A 16,134-nucleotide genomic window follows, 5' to 3' on the forward strand; every position below is an offset into this window, starting at 1 on the left:
AGTGTAATCTTCAGATTGGGTAAGCGAACCCCGTGAACGCTATAACCCCTGGATAACGCTATGGACATAATGAATTATCTTCCTCAGTTACGTCCTCTACCACGGGTCCCCGTGGTAGCCAAGGCAGAACGCTTGCTTCTCACTTTGAGGTCGCAGGTTCGAATCCAGCACAGGCCTAAACCAATGACTGTCGTAATTGTTCTCGAATTCATGTTTGGATCATAAATGAATATCACGTGCTGCGCGGTGAAGGAAAACATCGTGAGGAAACCCACATTCCCGAGATATGCATTTTCGGAGGTATGTGACCTATCCTGTATTGGGCTGGTTTTCCCTTCGCGGGTTGGAAGGTCAGACATATAGTCGCTTCTGTAAAAAACCGGATCTGGCAAATCGTCAAGTTAGAAACGGGATAATACTAGAAAGTCCTAGAAAGCTCCAAATTGAATTTATTTACTATCTAATTGATAGTCGACAGTAGAAACCTTTTTGAGTCTGTTGATATTATTTCTTTTTATTTTGGTGCAATAAAGTGTATTTGTATTGTATTGTATAATAATTTAATATTTATTTTGGAGATTACTTACGTCCTCAGACGTCGAACCCAGCCGCTTACATCTGAGGTGAACCGGTAGAATCCAAATACGGTTACCGGTTACCCCTACAATATTATAAATGACTGTCAATTGGTATTTTTTTCAAGAGTCAGGTCAGGGTTATATTTAATTTAAAAATAATAAAAATCAGCAATAACCCTGTTTGGAGAATGCCTCACTTACATCGTAGCTCGGTTATTATCATAATTAAAACACGTAATACCGGGTTCTTACCGCGTTAGTATTAACACTTGCAAATGCCATGATCACGGGATGACTGGTGTGTTGAAATATCGGGAGTATCATATCCCTGTTTTTAACGCGGTAAGAACCCGGTATTATGTGTTTTAATTATCGACTGAGGCTACGTTCACACGGAGTCATTTTTCACGTATATCGTATACGAGATTTTATCGAATATCGTAGTGACAGCCAAATTTGTATAGCAATTTTTAAAATCGTTCACACGGCGTCTATACGAGAAAATCGCGTATTCGAGACATATTTTTTACCGTATACCGTAGGGTCTTACCACCGGGAATGCGAGATTATCGAAACGATTTTAACGAATGCGATACTCATTGGCGCTTGCGTTTACGTTGAGAAGTTCACACGGACAAACTGGTTTCTCGTACACGAGACGCACGCGGGGGCAGGCAGCCGCCAGTCGTGTTCGGAACGTCGTTTGCTAAGGTCGTTTGTTATGATGGAGGACGGATTGCCGATTACGATCGAGTCATTTATCACGCATATAGAGGATCGACCCATAATATGGGATAAATCATTATTAATCATTGTCACGTGTACGGGATGACCGTATACGAGAAAAAACCGTGGGCCTCGCACCGTGTGAACAGCCGTCCCGTATACGGTACTCCCGTAAGCGAGAAAATATCGAATCGAATAGTCGCCGTGTGAACGTAGCCTTACCACCGGGAATGCGAGATTATCGAAACGATTTTAACGAATGCGATACTCATTGGCGCTTGCGTTTACGTTGAGAAGTTCACACGGACAAACTGGTTTCTCGTACACGAGACGCACGCGGGGGCAGGCAGCCGCCAGTCGTGTTCGGAACGTCTTTTGCTAAGGTCGTTTGTTATGATGGAGGACGGATTGCCGATTACGATCGAGTCATTTATCACGCATATAGAGGATCGACCCATAATATGGGATAAATCTCCTGAAAAACCGGAAAGAGCTCCATCCCTTAGCTGTCAAAATACGGAAAACTCTAAGAGAAATACGCGCAAAGGATAAGACAGTAAAACTCTTCTGGATAAGGGCTCATGTGGGGGTAGCGGGAAATGAACGGGCAGATGAGCTGGCCAAGGAAGCTGCGCTCAAACTGAAGGTAAAGTCCCACTACGACCGATGCCCTACCTCGTTCGTGAAGAATAAGATAAGACATTTAACAATCGCGAAGTGGGACCAGAGATACCAAGAAGGTAAAACAGCAGAGACCACGAAGGTCTTCCTCCCGGATGCAAAAACAGCGTACCGCTTCGTGAGGAAGGCTAGGTTCACACCGACAATGGTGCAAGCACTGACGGGACATGGAGGCTTTGCGGACTACCTCTGCAGATTTAAATTGAGGACCGAAGCGGGATGCTTCTGCGACCCAGACACAAAGCAGGACATCTGGCATATCCTTTTGGATTGCCCAAAATTTGGTAGGAAGAGATTCGATTTGGAGATGCAGATAGATATGCATCTCAAAAAAGAGAATCTTAACGCAATTCTTATGGATAGCAGTAGTAGAGTTCCGTTTACAAACTTTTGTACGACCGTAGTAAAATATATTGCAGCGTTAAACAAATAATCGGAACGTATGCCGATAAGTGTATTGAGTACGCTGAATGGTATAGCATTATAAGTAAATATGATAGAATTAAGGAAATAGGTTAAATAGAATATAATAGAAATTAAGCAATATATAAATTATGTATAAGAAACTCTACAATGAAATATATCATGGGATATAATTGTATTGTAGACTTAACTAGATATAAAACTAAATATGTAATACGTAAACAGGAACAAAAAAAAAAAAAAAACAAAAAAAAATATAATTAAAAAAAAAAAAGAAAAAAAAAGGATCCTAGATTATGTTGTCAGTAGAGTAAGCTCATTGTTTATATTAATGTGTTATATACCAATATATATATACATATATACTTATACTACATCCACACAACACTTTCAATAAAAAACAATACACACCCTGAAGCTGACGAAGTGTTACACCAATAGTGTAACATGGATCTGCTTCTCCAGAGTAAAAAAATGAATGTCTCATAAGTTTTCGGATGTACAAAGTCTCTGGCCCCATGCCGGAGGACACACTGACGAAAATACAAAAAAAAAAAAATATGGGATAAATCATTAGGCTACGTTCACACGGAGTCATTTTTCACGTATATCGTATACGAGATTTTATCGAATATCGTAGTGACAGCCAAATTTGTATAGCAATTTTTAAAATCGTTCACACGGCGTCTATACGAGAAAATCGCGTAGTCGAGACATATTTTTTACCGTATACCGTAGGGTCTTACCACCGGGAATGCGAGATTATCGAAACGATTTTAACGAATGCGATACTCATTGGCGCTTGCGTTTACGTTGAGAAGTTCACACGGACAAACTGGTTTCTCGTACACGAGACGCACGCGGGGGCAGGCAGCCGCCAGTCGTGTTCGGAACGTCGTTTGCTAAGGTCGTTTGTTATGATGGAGGACGGATTGCCGATTACGATCGAGTCATTTATCACGCATATAGAGGATCGACCCATAATATGGGATAAATCATTATTAATCATTGTCACGTGTACGGGATGACCGTATACGAGAAAAAACCGTGGGCCTCGCACCGTGTGAACAGCCGTCCCGTATACGGTACTCCCGTAAGCGAGAAAATATCGAATCGAATAGTCGCCGTGTGAACGTAGCCTAAGAGTTTGAATTCATGTGTGCATCATAGATATAATTGATATCACGTGGTTTCCAGGAATTGTAACCAGTTAATGGAAATGGGCTCACAGCATCACACCCTATTACATGGGTGGGACTTAAACATACTTAGCTGGCGATGATGACGACGTGTTTATTTTTAATTATTGAAAGATTATTGCAAATACAAATATACTTTATTGCACCAAAATAAAAATAAACAATTACAAATGACTCTTAACTACGTACATGGCAAATGGCGGCCTCATTGCGACTAAAGCGATTTCTTCCAGACAACCGTAAGGCGAGGAGAATGTAAAAATTGATATTGAAAGATTATTATTATTGTTTATTTGTATTGAGAATGTTTTTTTATATTTACTATTCAATATGTATGCCTATTTTTGGCAGAGCGTACTGATAGGTACTACTTTAATTGATTGATTTAAATTATAGTTGCAGTTGCAGCTACCAGTTGTAGTGCCCTTACCGGGTCCATATTGATACTATAAAACTTACTTCTGTATTTTTACAACACCATAATTTCTACGAACACATGGTCGCAATAAAACATTTCTATTGCTATTTATACAAGAAATCGCTCATAAGGTGTCATACGCGCACGAAGATAGTATTAAATTTAAACCTACTACACACCTCTGCCAACCTCTTCGGGGTTACAGGCGCGATGATCTGTTGTGTTTGTTGTTGGTCAACAAATGATCCAATAGCAGCTACATTCAATAGCGAGCAAACGGCCACCTGTTTGCTTCCGAAGAAACCGGTTGTTCGGTAATGCTGGTAATGGCGGAAATCGCAAACCTTGGCCTCCGCGAAACTTCTTGAAGGCTGAATAGTCTACTTGACGACCTAGCCAAATGAGGTACTTTTTACGAAACGTCTTTTTTGTGACTTATTGTAGATTTGCCGCAGAGGACATTAACTCATCATCATCTGCCCATTAACGTCCCCACAGCTGGATGGATAGGGAGATCGGGCCTTAAACCATCACGCGGGCCCAGTGCGGATTGATGGTAAAACATGGACATGGACATTAACTACTTGGCCGGAATTCACGCAACTTAAAAACGAAGGTTTTCTTTGGAGTTTGTATGGAAATATTCTCCTCTGACGTCATCAATAGAAGCCGTCAAACGTCGTACCCATTGTTACGTAATTGATAAATAAAATTCGAAGATAAGTCGAAAAGTAAACTGAGATTGATTTTTGATTATATTAGACTGGCTTCTGAACCGGCGTGCGTGTATGAAACGATTGATGAATGTGGAGGAAGCAAGAGAAGTATGTCAGGAATCCATAGTTCCATAGTATCTGCTTCGAGGGGTTTCATGGTATCTGCTTACCCCGGTGGGAAATAGGCGTGAGGAGTGGCATACATAAATGTATGTAATGTATGTTGTATATATGTTGTTTGTATGTTAGACTGGCTTCTATTTCTAGATTAGCATTTTGTTGTTTTTATTCAAACCCAGTCATTTACCCTATTTTTTACATTACTGCATACATATCTTTCGTTTCAGGGTAAAAATGTATGAAAAATGGTAGCTTTAAAAAAACTGTCAAGTGAAAAGCATCATGGCCTAATAGGACATTGAAAGTCCTTCCTTACGTCCCAAACCGTTCATGGAAATAATTATTTACATATTAATGACTTCGTTTACAATTTGCAGAACAAAGTTACAGTTGCTTATAAATTATTTATCAACATGTTGATGACACGTTCAATTTTGGAACAATCTCGAAAGTTCTCGACGACTTTTTGTTTGTCCTCGGAACTTTTCCGAATTAAGCCTCTTTAATGATATTTTTTTAATTTAGCAGTTTTTTTGTCATGAATATCTTATTCTATTTTTAAACTGCGTGCCTTCTATGCACTAAAAAAATAAAACGCGTTTAGTTGCTTATTTTCGCGGAATGAGGAAGTGAGTTCTTTGTGGAGCCGTGGTAGCTCAGTTGGTAGAGCGCTTGCCTCTCACTTACAAGGTCGCAGGTTGGAATCCAGCACAAGCCTAGACCAATGATTTTCGAATTTGTTTTCAAATTCATGTTTGGATCATAAATGGTTATCACGTGGTCAGCGGCGAAGAAAAATATCGTGAGGATACCCACATTCCCAAGAAATGCGTTTTCGGACGTATGTGACCTAACCTGTATTGGGTTGGTATTCCCTTCGCGGGTTGGAAGGTCAGACAGGCAGTGGCTTCTGTAAAAAACCGAACCTGTCAAACCTTCAGGTTAAGTAAGCGGACCCTGTGAAAAACAGGATGATGCTGGGGAGATAATTATTTATTAATTAATAATGATGATGAGGGATTGAGTTCTTACTCAAACGTCATCCACCAAACTGCTTATCACCAAAAAGCTCTACCCGGTCCATGAGGAATTACTAGCGTGAGTGTATGTATATACAGGGTGTTAGTGACATCGTAACGAATACTGAGGGGGATGATTCAGACCATGATTCTGAGTTAATATCAAGTGGAATTTTCCGTCGCAAAATTCATGTTTTTTTTTATTATTTTTTTAATTATTTTGAATTCTATACTTTTGCGATCGAAAATTCCACTTGATATTAACTCAGGATACTGAGCTAAATCAGCCCCTTCAGTATTCGTTACGATGTCACTTACACCCCTTACCAGTACTACAGGTAGCCATACAAGTAGGTATGGGTGTTAGTGACACCGTAACGAATACTGAGGGGGATGATTCAGACCATGATTCTGAGTTGATATTAAGTGGAATTTCCTGTTGGAAAATTTATGATTTTTTTAATGTATTTTTAAATTATTTTCCGTTCCATACTTTTGCGACGGAAAAATCCACTTGATATCAACTCAGAATCATGGCCTGAATCATCCCTCAAAGTTTTCGTTACGATGTCACTAACACCCTGTATATAAACCGTAAAATAGTAGAGTTTACAAGCACAAGTTTAATATTCCACTGCCAACGCGAACAGTGCAAATTGTCCTATTAATAGTGGAATGAATATGACGACAATAGAGGATTGTTGAGGATTGAGGACGGAAACGGGTAGGCTGATCCTGGCGCGGGGTAAAGTCCAAGAGTTCAGTTCAGTAGGGCTAACATGCGGAAAGTGATAAAATTTTGTCACGGACATTTTATCGACTCTCGCGATATAATTATGTCGCTTTGTCGATTGGTGCTAATATGTTAAACCAAATAAGTCATGTCGTTCTGTCAAAATACGAACAAAATCACGTGACACCGATGTTAGGAAAAAAGCAATTTCATCGATTACGACAAAATTGATTGAACCGATCGATAATTTTATCACGTTGCGCATGTTAGCCCTGCGCGTCATAGTCTAGCCACACCCCGGACACTTCACACAAAACACTTCGTTTTACAGACACTACACATTGACGTTATCGTACACGCGCATCTGTGTGTGTTATGTTTGTTGCCATAACATTGAAGACTAAACTATGTCCGGGGGGGGGGGGGGGGGACACCTCACCCCCCGCGGTCATTAGTCTGCAATCGTATCGCGTGAGACGCCGCAGATGGCATTAACTACTTGGCCGGACAAATGGGGAGCGCTGAAGGCTCTCACCCGGTACAGCGTTTAAGACAACAGGCCTGAGGGTGCCCAGTTGGGCGCGAACCTCGGCTCAGGGCGTCGTCTGAGAGGAAAAATATTTGAAAGAATTAATCGACCCTAGTGGGTCGATAGCGATAAGCGCTGAATGAGGGAAATCGTCGACCACGCCGGCGGGGTCGGTATCGGGGACCCGAAGTGTTTGGTGTCGCGAGCTGATTGGCTGCCTCTATGGCTAGAGTAATCGGGTCGTCGGGATCGTATATTACGTCCTTCGGCCTTCGGTTACGCCGATAAAGACGTCACGCACACAGATGCGCGTGTACGATAACGTCAATGTGTAGTGTCCGTTTAAAACGAGACGTTTTGTATGAGGTGTCCGGAGTATGGTTCAGGTACCACCTATGAGGACATTATGGTTACCAACTGCGATGTAAACACTCGCTTGAAAGTCACCATTGTCGCGTAAGTGACCACCTTACCAGCAAGTAATAGTATACTATTATCTCTAACAATGTAATAATGCATCTTCAGGTAAACACTGCGCCTGAGTTGTTTGTAGTCACGCGATGCTTCTAAACCGTTCTTACGTTACCTATTTACTTTCAAACAAAAGAAATTACTTTAGAGCAATAAAGCTGCCCATTTGTCTTCCCTTTGTGTGATGTATAAGTTTTATATGTTTTGAATTTGGAACACACAATAAACTCATGTATGTACATGAGCCATGTCAGGGGCTTTTGGCAGGTCAGTTATTACACTAACCCTGACACCAAGGTTGATGAGGCTGGTCAAATACCCCACAGCCACGACAGAAGAAGACAACTTGCAGCCACTTTTTTGGTATCGGAACAATTAATCATATTCTCATTTATAAGGTTAAAGAAAATTAAGACGAGCTATTTTTAGAACAGCAATTTTTGGAGTAATTGCTCTTCAGGTATAATAATCAAGGTTTATGATGTGATAGGTCAAGTTGAACTGGGTGGTGAAGATAGACCTCTAGGTTGTAGCCGTTAAAGGCTAAAATGCCAATGAACTGCTTTTACCCTTCGGAGTATGAAAGATATAAAAATAAATAGTTTATATTATAAAACCACATAAGCGTATTTTTCAAAAATCACATTCCGATGTGATTCTTCATGAAAATCTCGTTTGTTGTTTTTTTTTTAAATTTGTTTCAATTCATTTCATTCCGGGTGAAAATTTGAACCCACATTTTTTTCAGGATTGAAACTAACGTGTCCATTGCAAGTCTTTTTTTTTAAATAAAAATCACATCAGAATCAGGTTTTCACTATTAGGCGACATACGACGGAAAATTCCACTTGATATCAACCCAGAATGATGGTTTGAATCATCCCCCTCAATACTCGTATTCGTTAAAATAAAAAAATCAAAAATATCCTTATTCAGTAGGTAACATACTTACACTTTGAATCGTCAATTTTTACATAACAAACGTTTTATTTGCCTAAAACTACTGCAGCTTCTCACAACCTGTATAGCCGGGGAAAAGAAGCTCTTTAAAAAAATAAATAAACTTAGGCAGCTAAATTGAGTAATTTAGCTGCCTAATAAATATCAGTTCTCAGACAGTTAATCCCATGCATTCATATCTTCTAAATAATCACTAACTTTATAATAACCTTTTTTGTAAAGTTTATGTTTAACTACTGTCTTAAAACAGTTGAAAGGCAAATTCTGAATGTCAATGGGAATCTTATTGTAAAAACGTTACGATGTCACTAGCATCCTGTATAAAAATTATGTAACGCCAAAATTGTACATCCGGAAGTGGGGCATAACAGAACCGGTTTTAATTTTGTTATGTACGGTGTAAATATATTAAATCCACATTATTACGCGTCTTTGTATGTTCATATTATGTAAGAAGTTAATTTGTTTAACATAATTCTGACGGATAGAGGTGGTTGGATCTTGTCGTAGTTTTGAATCAGCAGGCTTCTTGTCACTCAATGTAAACATCCTACAATATATAGGTGATGTTCGGTCACAAGCAATATGTATACTCTTTGGTACCATGTCACATTAACTTTTACATGTACATAACATCTACATATTAGTTATTTAATTTACAAAGCCGTCTTTATTTACCTTGTATCTGACAAAAATGAATTAATAAAATAATTTAAATAAATAATGGATTATGTTTTTATTTACTATTACATAATAGTTTAGGATTTATAGACAAATATTAATAAATATGAATTTAAAAAAGAATAAAGGAATAAAAGTTATGAATTTATTTATTACTACATAATAGTTTACGATTAGGACTAAAGCATTTTAAGACTTACTGAGAAATATGAATTTAAAAAAAAAATGAAAGTTATGAATTGATTTATTACTGCATAATAGTTTACACTTGAGCATTTTAGGGCTTATACAATGTCATCAGCTTAAGTATTTACCTTCTATTTTTCTCTTCTTTCAGTGTGATGTACACTTACTACGCGCTGGTCAGCATGGGGAAGTACCCGCCGAAGATGATGGCCATGACGATCACACTGCTCCAGCTGACGCAAATGATCGTCGGTTGCTACGTGAACATGTGGGCGCACAACTATTTGACCACGGCGCCGCCCAACACCTGTGGAATTAGCCAGATCAATATCAAGCTGTCTATGGCGATGTACTTCTCGTACTTCGTGCTTTTCGCCAGGTTCTTCTATAAAGCCTATCTTGCTCCTAAAGGTGAGTTGATTTTTTTATGCGTCTCCTCAATGTACTGCAAATCTAGCAGCAAAATGTCCATATATTTTAATGCTGATGCACTTTTTTTAAATTTCTAAACATAAAAGAAGAGCCATATTTTAAAAGAAGGGTTTAGCCCTCAGCACACCCTTGAGTTTGGTTAAGATCAGTTTTCTTGTACGCGTTTTACCCGAGAATTAACTGTCTTGCCAATCATGACCAGTTTAATGGAGCTCTTACTTTATCTTGCTTTTTTGTTCTTTTTTATTTGCTTGCTCCTGCTCTTTCGTGGCATCTGATCCTTTCAAAGTTTAAGGGTAAATCTTGTCATTTGGGGGTAAATCTCGTCATTACAGGGTAAATCTCGTCATTATAGGGTAAATCTCGTCATTTTAGGATAAATCTCGTCAAACCCCAAATGTATGCATAATTATTACATAGTAACCCTTTTCATTTCCAGGCGGCAAGAAGGCAAAGCCCGAGCCGCTGTCCACCACGCCCATGGACAAGAAGTCGGAGCTCCTCAATGGGCACCTCAGACAACGGACTCAGAACGGCCTCAGCGCACACTAGTCGCCCGCTTGTGATATGTCTAGGTATAATGTACAGGTTATGGAAGTTGAGCCGCGGTTGGGCTGCACTTGCCTCGTAATCATTACCCATACTACTCATAGGAGCCAAAGTTGACCATAACAGTGATAAAAATTGTTGAATATTAATATATACTAGGAAAAACGTTCACAAATTGTCTGCGGAAAATGAAAAGTGAGTGGGGTCTTTATCTCAATAATAACCTCAGGGTTCACAGAGAGAAAATTAAATCGAAAAATCTGACTCGTACTGGATCTGAACCAGCAGCTACCGTCAAGTCGGGACGAGCGTGCCAACCACTACACCTCCTGTCCATGCGGAATTTCGATATTTGTGAGTTTCCCTAAGCACGGGTCTGTACTATAAAAAACAAAAACCCCAAGGTTATTTCACTATGAGTTGACGACTCGGTCATCGACCTGACCCACTGAACAAAATAAAAGTCTACTTCTAAAAATAATGTATAAAATCCGGACTTTAGGTTAGGTAAGCGGTAAATTAGATAAAACGCTAGGGAGAATAAAATAACTGAATTATAGTGGTAATTATGTTGGCAAGTGTGTCTAATCAACGCGAGGTGGAGAGCGCCCCCGCGTATACATTCCAAGTGCTCCATCGGTTAGTCCATCTGTTGCTCCTGAAGCATTTTCCTTAGGGGTAATATACAAGACGTTCGTGACATCGTAACGAATACTGAGGGGGTCATTCTGAGATAATATCGAGTGGAATTTTCCGTCGCAAAATTAACGATTTATTTTTGTTTTTTTTTTAAATTATTTTCACTTCCATGCTTTTGCGACGCAAAATTCCACTTGATATCAACTCCGAATCTTGGTCTGAATCATCCCTCGAAAGTTTTCGTTACGATGTCACTAACCTATATTCTCTATTTCATGCAAAGTATCACTGCGCCCTATAAGATCTATATTTTGATCGTATCTATTTCTTCTACATTATTCTAACACTTACTATATATACCCTTATTATCTAACATACTTCTTATATATACAAACTTTTGATTTTTAATTATTATTATTATTTACATCACATAACGTCATTTTTGACATTTGTTTTATATGGAGAATGAATGAAAACATCTTCCAATAGGACATAATTATTATTAAGATTTCTATATATTGATCGTCTTTCGTCATGTCCTATAGTGTATTTTCTTCATTACATGACACTGGCTGAATCCTAATCACACAAAAGTCAAAAATGTAATTGAGACCGTTATAGAGCCGTACGGCTCATTTATCATGTTGGTCTAACAGAAATCTCGTGAGGTATTTATGGATTTGCTTCTGACTACCATTGAGATAATATCTATATATTATAGTCTTCAGCTTATGTTGTGTTGAATTAAGATGGTACAGCGTTGTTCTGTCAATATCTTTGACGATTAAATTATAAATTGGGAAATACTTCAGGAGCAATAGATAGGCTAACCGTATTCCATGGCACCGCGCGTGTCAGTGGTGGCGCGCCCCACAACACTGATGCTTTTATATGGGTATGTGAGACGTGGTTTAGGGGGCCTACGCGACCTCAGGTTACATCGGTACACGGAAGCACCACAGAATCGAACAGTTGAAAAATCGCCCCTATAATACTACTTTACAGACAGTTCACAACGACAAACAAAGTACGAATGTAACACGCTCATATTTAGAAGATAACTCTTCTCTGCTGCTTCCGTACCCCGATCGACGTCTTAACTAAGTTGTGCTAGAATAAGTAGGCTAGAATAGAAGGTTAATAGAAATTTAGGAAATTAGAAAGTTCTGTAAACCCAACGGGATGACATTGTTGACTTAGTTGCAAAAATTGTTCAGTAGTTGGTTTGCCTTAGTTACAGAGAATGTTATGAGCGTTTGAACACAATGTACTGAAGTTGGCAACTGAAGGACTGGATACGTGACTTGGGAGTTGCTTAATTTAAGTACAAGTGAAGAGGATGCCGCGAGAATGTAGTCTGTTACACATACCTTATGTTATTGAAACTAAAAGCAAGTCTCTTCCAGTGGTCCTGTGTGAACACGGCTAGTTATTCGGAACCTCCTAAATTACGAATGGTCCGCATACCGACCTATGTAAAAGCAAGAGTACCATTGTTGTTGTTTATCGTATGTATTACTTAAAGACGAGTGATTTTTAAAAATAATTTATTTGTAAAAGGGTAGTATTACCTGTACAGTAGTTATCGTTTCGCTTGACCGTCGGTCTTAGATCTAGTTAATACTTTGGTATGCTTGTCAGACAAGCGCACAAAGTGTAAGACAATGTAATTCCTGATAGTGGAATAAGCAATATACTCTGTGAAATTGACAGGTGGGATGTAATATACGGAACTAATGGGGGCTGATACAACACTTGTAACATCGTATGTAACAATCTTTCCTTTTTAGACTAAATTATGTAAGTTTGTCCCGAGCGGGACGTAATTGAGAGTTCAAATTAATGTAAAGCGACATGCCGCCAAATGTTGACGCATTTGACAGGTCATGTCGAACGTCTAGAGGTGATTTTAATATTTAAAACACAGGAGAAAGGATAAAAAATACATTTCAATGTCTCGTCTGTCTCAGAACGTGGGGTTTGTTTGATCACATAACTTGGAGCGAGACAGAACGAGCGACCTCACTAATTAACTCCATATTTTTTATCCCTTTTCTTTGATAGCGTTTCGGACGCTCAGCTTTGCATAACTGAATATCGCGTAAGTAAATATGCGACGTATCAGTTTCTCTAGGATAGACTTAGTTCCAATACCCGTGGTGGAAGTTTAACAAGAGGACTATGGTTATATAACACATTATAAACTTGGGAATCGCTTTGTTTGTTTTCCGAATAATTGGATTGTATCTAATATAACCAGAACATGAATCATGTGGAATTACAGTCACGTAACACATACTCGAGAACAATATTTAGTTGACGTCAAGGATACGGTACGTGATTTAGAATAATGGACGTTTTTTATCCACGTACAACTGTTACGTGAACAATTTTCAACTTGTTTATCGATTTATGTAAATTACGTTGGCTGAAAGTAATGTACAGTTCTTATGACGTCATAGGACCCATCAATTGTCCTCCGGGTTGACTTTCACGACCACACACTACAGTGTACAATGCTAGCTAGTCTTAGCCGAAGTCAATTTCGCCTAGTACCCATAAGCGGGGTATAAAAAGTAAATTGACAATGGTGCCGATTCGGGCAACCGCCAACTTAAGTTTAACTTAATTTGAGAGGACTTCAATTAGCTGTTTCTAATACTTATTGTAAGTGAAGGACGACACTAGTTCAAGAGCTGTCAAAGTAAAGAATATTAAATGAAAGCGATTGAAAACTGAAGACAAGGCTTAGGCCTATTTTGATCGTGAATTTCGAATATTAAATTACTAAAGTCAAGGCTGTATGGTCCTCAGATCTTTGCCTGCCTTATATAAGGCGAATTTAAACAACAACAAGTTAAGGTCAAGTTTGTGTCAGCGCGAATAGGCACCATTGAATTCCTAAGAATTCAAAAATCGTTTTATGATATACCTAGAACAAAATGTTTAACAGATGCGAGGTATCGCCCCTTTATGTCCAAGTACTGTTACACCTTTTAGAAGTCACAATTTTAAGGTAGGTTGTTCAAATATAGGCTGTTAAATATTGTCCAGTCCAATGCTTTACTGTAATGAAGTATGGTGAGTTGCGACGCGAGGGAACAGTAAACGACACCATCCATTTTGGTACAAATGTAACGACAAAATCGGTGTTGCCTTTTATTTTTTCAATCGTGGCAAATGTATATTGCTTAATTTTGATTTTTAATGATAATCTTTGATATTCTCGGATAGATCATTCGTTTATCACGGGTTCATGTTAGGTGTCATGGGCGGGTGTCATCGCTTTGTAAGTGGGTGCGTTTGTACAAATTGCACGTTACGCCATTTTTTATACATTTTATTACAGTATTTTATTTTGTCTAACATTTTTCTTGTTTGTAAGGGCCGCTGCGCCCGCGACTGTTGTGTATACCACTAGATATCATGAGCATTTCTCTAGAATTGTGTTTCGTTCGGTACATACCTACTTACTTAGATATTTATTTAAATTTTGTTACACTTGACATGTACAATTATTTGGAAAGTTTGTGTTATTTTGAATGCGTTAAGAAATATTTTATCGTACTGTTAGTACTCCATGTTATGTAATTTATTCTACTTACATAAATTTTTACATACTTACGAAATGAAACCAAACGTCATAATAAAATTTGGACTTGCAATTTTCTGAAAAATCAGTCAAGAAAATCATGATTTACCGACTTGGCTGGCATTTATTTTAATTTTATACTTCTTATACTTTTTCTCGCATTTACAACTGTTGTTCTGCCTAGGACGAATTAGCGGTTATTGTTCCATATTCATAAAAAAATATTTTAAAGATATATTTTTGTGGAAGTTTTGTGGTTACATACAGTAAATATTCCGATGAAATTAATGATAGATTTAGTGAGGAATAACCATTGTAACCTACAGATAAAGAGTGGAATTATTCTTGCAATCATTCATTTGTATTTTCTGGGCAAATAAAGCGATCATGCGTATGAGACTGAGTTTGTTTTATTTGATAAAGCCTGGTCGTGGAGAGCAGCATTTTGTCAACCGACAACTATAGAAGAAACACCAAAGAAAACCCGTTGAAGCTTACACAACTACTGCACCCTGAACTTCAAAGAATAAACAGTACACCTAGTTCTGGTAATTCATGTCTTAGCAGGATATTAGAAGTAGATTTAGCATTAGTTAATACAAAGTTATTTATTTAGGTAAAAACCCATCAACTACATTACAATAAAATAAAATACAATAAAAAATAAATGCAATAAAAATAAAATATAAATAAAACGTCATTATAGAATTTGTTATTATGTACCACCATCTACCGTTCTCGAGCCGGTGCATGCTCGACCAGTATTTTTTAAACCTCTCATCCAGGTCATCGTTAACATTTTATAATATTAAAATATTCGGATTGGTGATGGCTCGGATTATTAAATAGTCCCCTAGTACTATCCCATTGACTACTGTCGCCTCCCTGGAGACAAATGAGAAAATTCGTAGTTATCAACCTGGGAGGTCAGCACTAGGGAGACTGCCAGGAATAATGCGATGGTTCGTCATTACATTTAGTGAAATTATCCATCAGCGCCTAGATCAGTGCCATCTATATTTCATTGGGGAACGAAAGTCCCTCATCAGCTACCAAAGACCAAGTATACTAATTGGACTGCAATCCCCGGCCCACCCCGTCAGAGATTTTGGATTTGCGTGGCTATACTTATTCATCATAGCCTGTGATCGTTACATGGTTAGAATGACATGAATTGCATGATATAAAAGAAAGGCAAGGACATAAATATATTATAGTGCGAAATAAACGAGAGATAATATGTAGTTCTCATCATGCATGCTTAATGGTGTTGTCCACATTCATACGTGAGTAAAACAAGGCTGAATAAGTGACTGCACTGGGAAGTAAGGATTTAGTTTCCGAACGTTACCGGCTGACACAGGCTGACAGCTGATATTTGACAGGCTTTTCGGCGGGAAACGGGAACGGGACAGTTGCTTTCTTCATTGAGTAATCTAAATAATTAATACGAAGTGGTGTTTTGTGGTTAATGATCGCATT

The 16,134-nt window shown here is 38.4% G+C and overlaps 1 protein-coding gene across 1 annotated transcript in view; it reads left to right on the plus strand.

Moving 5' to 3' along the window:
• LOC126367077 (elongation of very long chain fatty acids protein 6) overlaps positions 1-15,051 on the plus strand; it is a 92,317-nt gene extending 77,266 nt beyond the window's left edge. Inside the window, exons 4-5 of the mRNA XM_050010479.1 lie at positions 9,592-9,851; positions 10,312-15,051. Coding sequence (XP_049866436.1) covers positions 9,592-9,851; positions 10,312-10,424 — 373 coding nt within the window. The 3' untranslated portion in view covers positions 10,425-15,051. The remainder of the gene's footprint in view (positions 1-9,591; positions 9,852-10,311) is intronic.
• Positions 15,052-16,134: the final 1,083 nt, after the last annotated feature.

This window comes from Pectinophora gossypiella, chromosome 5 (assembly GCF_024362695.1).
Source record: "Pectinophora gossypiella chromosome 5, ilPecGoss1.1, whole genome shotgun sequence".
NCBI lineage: Eukaryota > Metazoa > Arthropoda > Insecta > Lepidoptera > Gelechiidae > Pectinophora > Pectinophora gossypiella.